The sequence below is a fragment of the Schistocerca cancellata genome, chromosome 1, assembly GCF_023864275.1.
Source record: "Schistocerca cancellata isolate TAMUIC-IGC-003103 chromosome 1, iqSchCanc2.1, whole genome shotgun sequence".
NCBI lineage: Eukaryota > Metazoa > Arthropoda > Insecta > Orthoptera > Acrididae > Schistocerca > Schistocerca cancellata.
In genome coordinates, this window is record NC_064626.1 from 610,964,774 (window position 1) to 610,978,275 (window position 13,502).

General features: G+C 38.0%; 1 protein-coding gene across 3 annotated transcripts in view; it reads left to right on the forward strand.

Annotated features, from left to right (window-relative positions):
- The window catches only part of LOC126182635 (protein SERAC1), a 263,820-nt gene that overhangs the window by 207,356 nt on the left and 42,962 nt on the right, over window positions 1–13,502 (forward strand). For all 3 annotated transcript variants that reach the window (XM_049924869.1, XM_049924867.1, XM_049924868.1), the window contains exon 9: window positions 10,221–10,413. In XM_049924869.1, coding sequence (XP_049780826.1) covers window positions 10,221–10,413 — 193 coding nt within the window. The remainder of the gene's footprint in view (window positions 1–10,220; window positions 10,414–13,502) is intronic.

Sequence of the window (13,502 nt, forward strand, 5' to 3'; positions counted from 1 at the left end):
CCAACGGCAAGGTCCATGGTTCATTGGGGGGACATATAGCTTACATATAAGAAAAGAAATGAATGAAAACATGATATAATTCAACACATATGTAACACTATTTTTCCAAATAATAGTTAACTTTAATCTGATGCTGTAAAGTCTAGGGTGGAATACAAATGATGGAAGGAGTAAAGGAGCACTAACTCTCTCTCTCTCTCTCTCTCTCTCTCTCTCTCTCTCTCACACACACACAAACACACACACACACACATACACACACACACACACACACACACAGGTTCATTGTCCATTCTGGGGCCTGGCAATGCAGCCTGACACATTATTTTTAAGAATGCTAGTATTTTAACTAAGGTTTTGAGTTTGTTTCGCATGCAGTACAAATATTCTGTGTGATCAGTTTATTTCAGTATTTTTGTGTACTGCTAGTCTCTGTTGTATCATGTTAAAAATTAATCCATGAGTTATGATATGAACTTTAGTAATTGGCTGTTGAGAAACCACTTTACATTAACAGCTCTGTTATCATTGACAATAAGGGGATTTATGTAAATATTGCTAATATTATTAGGTTAGTATTATACCTGAGGATATGCTTACCATTCACGACCATCCATTCTTATAGTCAGGAGGTAACAAATTAGGCCTATGATTATACCTGGATTTAATTTATCATCTGCCTCCTCACTCCATTATAAAATAACCTGCCTAAAACATAATTTGGGCAGTTCATGGCAGACTGCACAAATTCTGATGTGGGTGCGTGAGTAAAAAAAAAAAAAAAAAAAAAGTCTGTAACTACACACCGTTGAGTGACAGCCTGAACCATCCCATTACAGTACCTCCATAAATTGTAATTGTTAGTGCATTATCACCCTCCCCAGCTGCATAGGAACCATGCTAGAGCAGATAATCAACTATTGCATCATCTGGACTTTAGAGATGAGAAATGTTATAATTATATGTCAGTGTAGATTTGCAAGGTATCATTCTATTCTTGTAATTATCAGTTAAAATTTATCAGTACTAGAGGTGGTTATACATGAAGTATTGCTTCATAAGCACCATCTAGTTACAATATTAAGAAGTAAGTTTTTCTGTGATTGAGATCTAGGAATGTTCCACTGTTCTCAAAGCTGTTTCTTGTATGGGGTGTTGGGGCCTTTTATCAGTATAGTTGTCTCATTAGTAATCATGACAGCTTTTAAGAGTTCTCCAATCTCTTTGGTAAACATTTATGTTGTTCCAGAAAAGGTGTGGTCCAAGTACGAAACATCATATGACACCATATTCAATGTTTACCCACTCTGTATTTAGTTTTATTCATGTGGTATCATTTGTTAATATGGCTCTCTTTTGTATGTTGTCAAGATATGACTCCATCAATTGAAGAAGGCTTCCTTTAATGCCATAATGTTGCAGTACAGTAGTAAAATTTTGTGATGAACGGAGCAGAAGGTTTTGATATGGTCACAAATATTCTGCAATAAGCCATGACCTCAAAAATTCCTGATAAGATTGGAAGAATGGAAATGTGTTTATAATAAGTTAGAGGGCCTTTTCTTTTCTAAGTGGGCATTACTATGGATTTAAATCTTTCAGGAGATACACCTTGACTCATTGACTTATTGCGAAGATGGCAGTCCTAGGTGAAGGGTGTACTACCTTGTGTTGGACATTGCCAACCTCACAGCCAGAAGGGTGACTTAATGATTTTAGTGGTTCCTGTGGTGGTTGTGTTGACAACAGTGATACCTATTGGTGGAGTATGCATAGCCTGTCCATGTAAAACTAATGGACCTGTTTCTGATTGTTTATTTTTTTCCCCTTTGTACTACCAGCTACTATTAGGAAGAATTAGTTGAGTTTTAGGACAATGATTTGAATCCAACAATTTTTTTTTTTGCAGCCATAGTCATCAGAGAGTTAAATGTCTTTGTCTTATTGTGATTAATTATTTTGTGATGAATGATGGTCTACATTTCCTTTGCATTGTCTTTGAAATTTTGTAATTTTTTTGTGCGTAGTGCATGGTTTTTAAGATTTGTACATGTTTTTTAAAATTTTGATAATACATTGACAAGTTTTACATTATTATTTGTTATATACCTTTAAATCTTGATTAGAGATAGTACTCTGCATTGCATAAGATACTTTGATTCTAGATGTTAGCTATCCTTTCTCCTGGTTTCTTCTGTATTGGCTCTGACTCATTGAAAAAAAAAACTGATTTCATAGTGCTGTAAGACTATTGCTGCAAACTGTCGAGCATAGAGTGTGGCATAGTAGTTGGTGTCGCTGGCTGGTGTGCTATGGATCGCCAGTTTCAACCTGACCACCACAAATCATGTTATTAATATTTACCACTTCTGGAAGATTCTTAAAATATCTTATGTTTGCAATATTTGTATAGACTGGAATATTTATTTAGTGAGAGCACTCTCCATCCAGGAATTCAGTTCTATTCTGACTGCATGTATGTTGGTGTCTGTAATTACCTGCATTCAGTGCTAAGTGTGGTACTTCATCGACAACTAAGTGTGGTACATCATTGATGACCCTGCCACCAGATTTGGACTTGCATGTGGATTATGATGTGACATTATTTGGTGAAGAGAGCAAGGTACTTCAAACCAGCTACATCATTGTGACTCCAGTTGTCAGTAAAGACAGGAACCAGATTACAACCAGTACATCATGCCCATAGTACTTATATTCTTGAGATCAATTGATTCCAAGCCAGCAGTAAGTCAGCTGCGCTTCAGTCATCCATAAGTGTTTTTTTCGTATGCGGATCAGAACCGAACAAAATGGCTAAAAGGATTTGACCAAATTATAAAATATGCAGGAAGTCTGAGATGAAGTTTTTGTTAAGTGTGTACTTTTACTTGGACATCACAGTTCAGCAGTGGTTCAAAAACAATGAAGAGAAGTTCGGTAGCTGGGTTAAATTTCAGACCAAACTGAAGAAAGTGTTTGGTAACAATCAGCAACAACTGAAAAACAGGGCTCAACATTATGTGGGAATGACACAGTCCTACACACAAAAAGTTTTGGGCCTATGCCACTGTAGTGATTAGAGAATTTCTGTGTAAATTCTAGAACCATTCAGCCTTCTACTGTCTTGAACAAATGATATTCTAGATACGAGTGTGGGATGGTAAAATCCTACCTACTGCACGTCACATGTTTGTGTGTGCAGGTTTAAAGTCAGTCGCGAGAAGAAAGTAGATGCGGCAGTCGAACGGCACCGACGTGTACTTATTGGGCAATCCCTAGATGTTTTAGAGGAAGAACCATGGAGTTTTTATGCAGCTCTGTGCTTATTGTGTCATTGACTATTGTTTTGTGAAAGAAGAACAGTTGAAAAAGTAATCTTGTAAACTTCTAATCCAGCCTTGGTAGAGGCAAGACCTTTTTTTATGGTTCATGTGAAGTAGAGTCATGGTTATTAAGCCAGCTCTTTTATAAATGTAATTAAATTTGTTTCTGATGTTGGATGGAGTGAATGATGTACTGGAAGTCATATATGTATGGGAAAAGTAAGAATTTTATTCAGCATGGAGCTGAAATATACCGTTGGTTAATGAAAAGTAAAGTTTGTGTATCTACTTATTTCACAAGAAGAGAGAGAGGCTTAAATATTCCCGAGCCTAACATCATTCTATGGAGACAAAGTCAAGAGAGTTTTCCAGCAGCCAGCTAGCCGGCAAAGTAGATCGGCTGCGAATCTCAAGTAAATCACCTCGTATAAAAGAAGTGGGAAGTTTGTACGTCTACTTCTCACTTTAAATTGCTATCAAAAATTTAGACCGGATTGTGAATCCAAATATGACACATGCTGACAAAATCTCACACATGATGAAAGGAACTGCAGAATGCATGTACCAAGCTCTTCTGGTAAATGATGTCACAACAGCCAGTGAATTCATTTAGTGGTGCCAGTACATAAAGGAAAAGCATCAGAAAAGAACAGGCTGAAACAAGTATGACCAGCTGTAGAATGTGATCTGTGTGGCAGTTACAGGAGACCATCAAAACCTCACTTCTCTCATATGCCAGGTAGTAGGTGAAGAGATACAGCATTTAATGATAACCAGAACTGTTGGACCATGTACGTAAGAAATATCAGACATGAAAGTCAGTCCAGTACATCAGGAGGCAATTGATAATGTTGAAGAAGATGTGTATCAATCCATAGCGCCAATCCACATCACCAGTCAAATGCACCAAGAAGACTGGACTCAGCCAACTCAGACTTACGCTGCAGCTGTTCAATAACAACCCAGCACCTGACAAACACAGATACAACCAACTCCTACGCAAAGTCCAGTGCCCTGTGGAACAATAGACGTTTGGAGAACAGAGGACAACACACTGTAGTATTTCCTTTGTGGGTGCACTGAACACGTTGTACATTACTACAGAGAAAGAAGATGACTTTTTGATGACTACACTGCTAGAAGTCAAACATCACAACAGTTCTATTCATGACAGTGAACTGCAGACAATTAGAGTCGACTTCTGGGATGAAGCCCATTGCTGTAACCGGAGTGTGGTGATCCCAACATGCCACAGGCATTTCCCATCACCGTACAGTGGTACCAACTATTTGAATAGGTGGTACCAACTGTTTGAATAGTTGCTGACATCAGGAAAACTACGCAAGGAAACTCTCTACGGAGCTGAGTCCACCAGAGATGTCAGGAAATCTCACTGGCATCATCAAAGCCAACCAGTCCAGCTACTAGTTGACTCAGTGGCTTCCTTTTCTGTAATGGTTATCACCATCAGCTAAAGGAGACTATGTTCCATGACATGAAAATGATTGTGCTAAAAGTTGCAAAGGGAAAATATGTCCAGCTGACAGGAAAGTGCATTGCAAGAATAGCTATCAATGACAAAATACAGCCTATTGAATTTGTCTTGTAACAGAATGTAGTCATAATGTTGTTCTTAGATGGGATTTCTTGCAGGCATCACAAGCTGTCACAGGCTGTGGGAAATTAGATATCCAGATTGATGAGGGTATTTCAACAAGCACACACGATAAAGGTAGCTCTATGTAGTTGTTTGCTGTTGAAAACGTTGTTATCCCATAATCATCAACAAGACTAGCTCCAGTCATCGTCAGGTGGTGAGCTAAACTATAGAGCTTTTGTTGACTGCAAAAAGCTACATATTCTCACATGCTGCCACCGATCGTAAGTGTTGTTGGGGTCAGGAAGAACTTTCAATCACTAAACGTGACAAGCAGCCACAATTCATACTTAAAGTTTGAGTGTAGGGGCAGCTGTACTGGTCCAGGAAAGGCAGCTTAGTGTCATTCACAACACTGTAGGGGAGGAAGTTACTTTCGAACTGCCAATAGCATCTGACCTGACTGAGGAACAATGGTGGCAAGTGATAGCTATTCTGCATCTGTTTTTCAATACTTTTAAATTCAAAAGGAAGTGGAGAAGATGCAAGATGACATCACTGAACCTTCAGAGAGCCCTTGGGCCTCTCCTGTGCTCCTTGTGTAGAGGAAGGGTGGTACATGGTATTTCTACATTGACAGCTGAACAAAATCATGAAGAAAGATGTCTGTCTATTGCCATCCATTGATGACCTCCTAGACTGCTTGAATGTTGCAAAGTATTTCTCAGTTGTGGATGTGTAGACAGGCTTCTGGAACAATAATGTTCTACGAGTCGGTGCACGGAATGTCAGTTTTAATGTGGTAGAGAAGCTAGAAAATCAGAAAATGGAAATTCTAAGGTTGAATCTAGGTATTGTGGGTGTTAATGAAGTAAAATGGAAAGAAGACAAGGGTTTGTGGTCAGATGGGTATAGGGTAATATCAGAGCAGCAGAAAATGGTATAACAGGAGTAGGAATGGTTAGAATAGAAAGATAAGGCAGAGACTCAGTTGTTGATATTATTGTAGCCCAATTACAGGGCTATTTTCTCCAGAATCGACAGCAAACCATCACCGACAGCAATAGTTCAGGTATTTGTGGTAGAGTCATAAGCAGAAGATGAAGAGTTAGAGAAAGTATATGAGGATATTGAGCAGGTAATTCAGTACTTAAGGGAAGATGAAAATGTAATAATAATAGGGGATTGGAATGCAATATTAGGGGAGGGAGTAGAAGAAAGGGTTACAGAAAAATATGGACTTGATAATAGGAATGAGAGAGGAGAAAGATTGAGTTCTGCAATAAATTTCAGCTGGTAATAGTGGATACTCCATTAAAGAATAAAAAAAAGGGGGAGGTTTACTTGGAAAAGGCTGGGAGATACGGAAAGATTTCAGTAAGAGTACATCATGGTCGGGCAAAGATTCCAAAAGCAGATATTGGATTGCAAGTCAGGAGGAATCAATGTGCAAAGAAGTGCAATATAGCAGTGGAATGAGTTACACTTGTGCTGTGATAATGAATAGTTCAGTAGGCTTTTCAATTGAAGACCAATACACATCTCTAAAAAGGACAAGCAGACAAGCACAGGAGTTGGAAAGAAAACACAGGTACAAGGACAATAACTGCTAAGAAACCATGGGTAACCAAAAAAAAAAACCTTCAGTTGATCAACAAAAGAAGTAAATATAAGAAGTTCAGGGAAATCCAGGAAGACAGAAATACAAGTCACTTAGGAGTGAAATAAATATGAAGCTAACACAAAATAGCTACATAAAAAATGTGACAAAATCAAAAAAGAAATTATTGTCGGAAAGACTGACTCAGTATACAGAAACGTCAGAACAACCTTCGGTGAAATTAGAAGCAAAGCAGTAACACTAAGATTACAATGGGAATTCCACTGTTAAATGCAGAGGAGAGAGCTGATAGGTGGAAAGAGTACATGGAAACCCTTTGTGAGGGAGAGGACTTGTCTGATTATGTGATAGAAGAAGAAACAGGAGTCGACAGGTAAGGGATAGAGGAGCTGGTATTAGAGTCACAATTTAAAAGAGCTTTGGACAATTTAAGATCAAATAAAGCAAAAGGTATAGATTACATTCCGTCAGAATTTCTAAGACCAAGTGGCAGCAAAATGACCATTCACATTGGCATGTAAAATGTATGTGCCTGACAATATACCATCTTACTTTCAGAAGAATATCATCCACACAATCCTGAAGATAGCAAGAGGTGACAAATGCAAGAGTTATCATACAATCAGCTTAACAACTCCTGCATCCAAGTTGCTGACAAGAATAATATACAGAAGAATGGAAAAGAAAACTGAAGACCTGTTAGATGATGATCAATTTGGTTTTAGGAAACATAAAGAGACAGCAAGGCAGTTCTGATGTTGTGGTTGGTAATGGAAGCAAGAAAAATCAAGACAAGTTCTTAGAATTTGTCATCTGGAAAAAATGATCAATAATGTAAAATGGTGCAACATGTTCAAAATTCTGAGAAAAACAGGGGAAAGGTGTAGGGAAAGATGGGTAATGTAAATGTACAAGAACCAAGAGGAAACAATAAGACAAGAAGACAAAGTGCTCGAATTAAAAAAGGTGTAAGTTAGGGATGTAGTCTCTCGCCCTGACTGTTCACCCTGTACATTGAAGTACCTTGACAAAAATAAAATAAAAGTTCAAGAGTGGAATTAAAATTCAGGATGAAGTGCTATCAATGGTGAGATTTGCTGATGATATTGCTATATCATCAGTGAAACTTAAGCAGATTTACTGGTATGTTGAATGGAATGAATAGTCTAATGAGTATGACATATGGTTTTAGAGTAATTTGAAGAAAGACGAAAGTAATGAAAAATAGCAGGAATGAGACCAAAGAGAAACTCGACATCAGAATTTGGGATCATGAAGTAGATGAAGTCAAGTAATTCTGCTACGTAGGCAACAAAATGACCCACGATGGACGGAGCAAGAACCAGACTTCACTAACAGAAAGGATACTTGCGACCAGGAGAAGTCCACTAATATCAAACATAGGACTTGTAGGCCTTGATGTGAAGAAGAAATTTCTGAGAATGTACATTAAGAGCACAGGATTGTACGGTAGTGAAACTTGGACTGTGGGAAAACTGGAAGAGAAAAGAAGTGAAGCATTTGACATGTGGTGCTACGGAAGACTGAAATGTATTTTCAGTTGTGAATATGGGGGACTGTCAGCTGTATAATGGAATGACAACATGGAAAATGTATGCCAAACTGGGACTTGAACCAGGATTTCTCACTTATCACAAGCAATTGCCTCACCATTAGGTTTTCTGAAAGCTATCCAATTTCAAACTGTTTGCAAAACAAGATTATCCCCTTCAGAATACTCTCCATTACAACCCATAAATTTGTCGCATTGGTGCTTCAACTGTTCGTGTGTATATGTGTGTGTGTGTGTGTGTGTGTGTGTGTGTGTGTGTGTGTGTGTGTGTGTGTGTGTGTGTGTGCGCGCGCGCGAGTGTAACCTATCCTTTTTTCCCCCTCAGGTAAGTCTTTCTGCTCCCGGGATTGGAATGACACCTTACCCTCTCCCTTAAAACTCACATCCTTTCGTCTTTCCCTCTCCTTCCCTCTTTCCTGATGAAGCAACCGTTGGTTGCGAAAGCTTGAATTTTGTGTGTATGTTTGTGTTTGTTTGTGTGTCTATCGACCTGCCAGCACTTTCGTTTGGTAAGTCACATCATCTTTGTTTTTAGATATATTTTTCCCATGTGGAATGTTTCCCTCTATTATATTCATATCATATATATCATTATCCTTTTCATGCTTGGAAATAAGAAAAAGTTACACGGAGCAAGGTCAGGTGAGTAAGGTGCATGGGGCATTGGAACCACACCATTTTTAGCTGAAAACTGTCTAACAGAGATGGCTGTGTGTGCTGGTGCGTTGTCGTGGTGGAAGAACCAGCCTCTTGTCTGCCACAAATCAAGTCTTTTTTTATGAACATTGTTGCACAATCTTCTTAAAACTTCCAAATAAAGATTTTGATTGGCCATTTGATCTGGGGGAACAAACTCTGAATGAACTATGCCATTGGCATAAAAAAAAGCAAATCAGCAATGTTGAACATCCCCTGGTTCACTGTATGGAAGGTGTTTTGAACCATTCTCAAATTGTACCCATACAAGAGCCCACTCCCTGTGATTTCTGGTTGTGGGGCTACCTGAAGGACAGGTTTTGCCAGGAGAACATTCACACATGTGCTGATTGGAAGCACAGCATATCAAGAGAGGTAGCCAGAATACCTATGGGCATGGTATGTTCTGCTCTGCAGAATGCAATCCTGCACTTTCAGACTACTCTGGACACTGATGGGGTACCATATTGAGCCTCTTTTGTAACAGTAATGGTACCGATATGTAATGGTATGATGTACTGTAGCAGCACATTAAAAGTGTACCAACTGAATTGACTCTGCATTATTTCTCTTCCCCATGTCCTTGAATGCTGCCAAGACTGGTACTCATACAGTAATTAGTTTCCATGTTATAGCATTTTAAATCAAGAAAGTTTAATTATAACCATCAGGTATACAGAATCAGTTTTGTTTTTGTGTGTGTTGATGTCATAACACCAAACTTCAAATCATTTCATCCATTTTTCCCTTACTTAAAACTGATTATCGTGTCAAGAACATAAACTACATAAAATAACCTCAAAGCACGTGATATTTCGTAACTTGCTTTTATGCTCAGTTTCTGTTGCATCATATAATGCAAATGTATATACAACAAACTTTAGCAACCCATATATGCATCAACAGAATCTCCTTCTACAGCAGCAGCATCAGCTTGCTGATGGAAACTCACTACCCTTGACGATACTGACCACCTGTTTCCTGAAACAAGCCAAGTGGTCTAAACAACTTGTGTTGACATATCCCCAAATTTTTCTCATCCAAAATAAAAGAACATACAGTAATTGACAGCTGTCTGTATTGTTAACATGATTTAAAAAAAAATCACATTGACTAGGTGGCATCATCTTTATTACAGTTGAATGCTGTGCATAATATTTGATTTCCAGTATACAAGAAAATATGTAATGCAGTACCTGTCTCTGTTTGTTATTTTTTTATTTTATTTATTTTTTGTTTTTCATTGGTTTGATGACGAGGCAGTAATGTTACAGAGACCGAAAAAGACTGAAAAGGCATAGCTGCTGCCTTACATTAAAAGTTATTACTTTAAAAATTCCTCTATTGTTACCTCACTTATGTGTTTGATGAATCACAGTACCAGAAATTAATTATTGTCTGTCTTTCAAGTGGTAGATCGGAACACTTCACCATTAAACTCAAGCCATAGCATTAGTGATGAGAAAACAAGGGCATTTCTGGAAGAAGTTACCGAACTCAAGCAAGAAGAATGGAATGAGATAGGAAATGATTTTGAAATAGTGATGGAAGATTGTCCATTAAGTACCAATATAACTGCATGTGGGCCATATTCTTTCACTGGGTATGTATTGTGTTTTATATTGTACTCATAACAAATGGATCATGTCATACTTTACAAAAATAATGCAGGAAGTTTTACTTCATTACTCTTCAGCTGAACACAGGTTTTTTAGGTAGGGGAAGGAGGGAGGAAGCGTGGCATTAATTGAGATCCATAAGGTTTAATATTGGATGCTCTGTTATTTCTTATGTAGATTAATGACATTCCATTCAATACATAGCAATCAGAATTAGTTCTTTTTGCAGATGATCCAAGTGTTATAATCAGTACTAATAGATATACAGAAACAAACCATATTTTAAATATTTGTTTACAAGATTTGTTGACAGATTTCATGCAAATGATCTCTCTCAATTTTGAGAAAATGTAGCATAGTCATATCCACACATCCATATGTACAACACCAGTGATACATTTTATGAATCATCAGAAGTAAATAAGCAAGAGGTAATCTTCACAAGTTTTTGGCATACGTACTGATGAGAATTTAAATTAGAGAGATGGGAGTAGGGTGGGGGGGACACACATCATGGAGCTTCTTAAACAACTGAATTCAGTTAATTTTGCACTTCATGTTATTGCAGCCTTAGAGAGAGAGAGAGAGAGAGAGAGAGAGAGAGAGAGAGAGAAATCAGTATGTTAACATGTTGTTGTTGTGGTCTTGTCAGTCCAGGACTGGTTTGATGCAGCTCTCCATGCTACTCTTTGATTATTATTTTTATTGATGTCATGTGGAATTATGATCTGGAGTATCTCGTCTTAAGTAAATATTGCCTCTGTTACATGAAAACATGTTATAAGTATAAAACACTGTGCTCACCTTCAATTATCTTTAGACAGTTGTTTAAGGAGTTAGGTATTTTAGCTGCAGCCTCACTGTACATATTTTCTCTCTTGAAGTTTGTTATACGTGACCCATTAGAGTTCAGGAGGAATAAGAACATCAATAGCTACAATACTAGAAGAAAGCACTGATCTCCATGAGTTTTCATTAAAACTGACTTTAGCTCAGAAGAGGGTAAGTAGTATCATTACCAAAATCTTTTACCATTTTCCAATGATATTAAACACCTGACAGACAGCAATGCTAAATTTGGAAGTAAGCTGTCACAGTCCTCTGCTACACACCACAAGGTGGCTTTGCAGGGTATTGATGTAGCATATAGATGACTAGTTTATATATAATAGGTGGATGACTAGTTTTTACTCCTCCATAAAAGAATTTTTATTTTGAAACTTGTAACTTATTTAGTGTAAAAGTGTTAAATTATTACATGTGTTATTAAACTAAATATTCTTGTATGTTACATGAAATTGTCTGTGAATTGTTAGCATGTAGCCATATTTAAGTACTACCTAAGTTAATATTTTGTAAACTGACATCACTACAGTACACAGAGTGAAGCGAAATTTGCACACTCGGGCTTCACAGCGCAGTTCCTCACATGCCAGCAATAAAATAGTATCTCACAAAATTTGTCTGGCACAGTCGTACTGTACAGTTGGTGCAGTGGATAGAGTTTTGGTTTAGCATGCAGGAGGTCGATGGTTTGATCCTGGGTTGAGGATTTTTTTTTTTTTTTTTTTTTTTTTTTTTTTTTTTTTTTTTTTTTTTTTTTTTTTTTTTTCCCCCAGGTGGTGCGGTATCGGCCATCTTAATTCTCAACAGCGTTTGCAGTGGGTCCTCTAGAAAACATTTGCACTAACATACTGCAATTGTAGAAATGTAAGATTGGTCAGCTTTGAAAGAAGTCCTTTGCACGTCGTGGGCATGAATTTATTTGCACCACTTTATCTACTACATGCCAAACCTATTTTATTTGCACCCTTCTCCAGTGGTCTCATAGATTAGTACCAGCTATTGTTCTTGCCTCCTTCAGCTCCATTACATTTTGTTAGGGCCTTGCATTACCAGTAGGACTAGCAACATGCTTTGTGAATAATGTCCAAACTCAGTTACTATTTGTACATGTTATCACCATGGTCCCACTAATTATGTATTTCAATGTTGAGTCTGATGACCACATGCTGTTCAGTATGTATCTCAATGTATTATTATTATTATTATTATTATTATTATTATTATTATTATTATTATTATTCTATCAATGAAATTCTGGAAATATCATGTCTTTTACTGTTAGGGAAACAGTGTAATTTGAAATCGAGCATTTCACAGTTAGTGGTGTCGGGATGAATCGTGCAATACAGTATCTGTCAGAGGGGTAATTTGCATTAGGTGGAACAGTGCGCAAGACTGACAGCATGTTTATACTGTATGCACTGTCCACCAGACAGGGACTACTTGTGAGTGGAGTAACGTGCCCTGAGAGACTCCAATGTGCATGTGTACACGTATCAAATTTCCTCACTGTAAACCTCTAAATCAGTGTGGCAGACATATGGCATATGCAAGCGATGAATATGTGGGTATGCTTCTGCTCCTTGGTGCATCTGATAATCGGGCTGGTGTTTCTGCTTGTGAATATGCTGCTGGATATCATCATCAACACCATCCAGATAAAAATTTGTTTCATCGTCTGGAGCTGTACATTTGGGAGTCAGGTTATCTCCTTCCACCATCACATTACAGAGGTCATCCACAGACTTGCCGTACTCCAGCTTCTGAGGAAGCTATTCTGGAGGTCATACACCAAGAACCTCAGCAAAGTACACGTAGTGTAGCAAGGCAGCTGCATGTCTCGCAATGCACAGTCGTTAATGTGCTGCATGAGCAGGGGCTGAACCCCTATCATCATGCTTTCTTGCTACACCTGAATCCTGCATATCGCCATCAGCAGATGCAATTCTGTGAATGGTTCCAACAACAACAGGAAGCCAACAATGACTTCATGAACACTGTAATATGGTGGGATGAAGCAGCATTCACTCGTGATGGTGTCTTCAATATGTACAATGCCCACCATTGGTGTGAAGTTAACCTGCATGTCACCCGCGACCATGGATATAAAGTTCGTTTTGGCTTCAACATCGGGGCTGGAATATTGGTTGACAGAAGTTTGGACCCCTACATGTTACCTGACATTTGACTGCACAGAGGTATCATGCATTGTTCTCAAACTATCTTC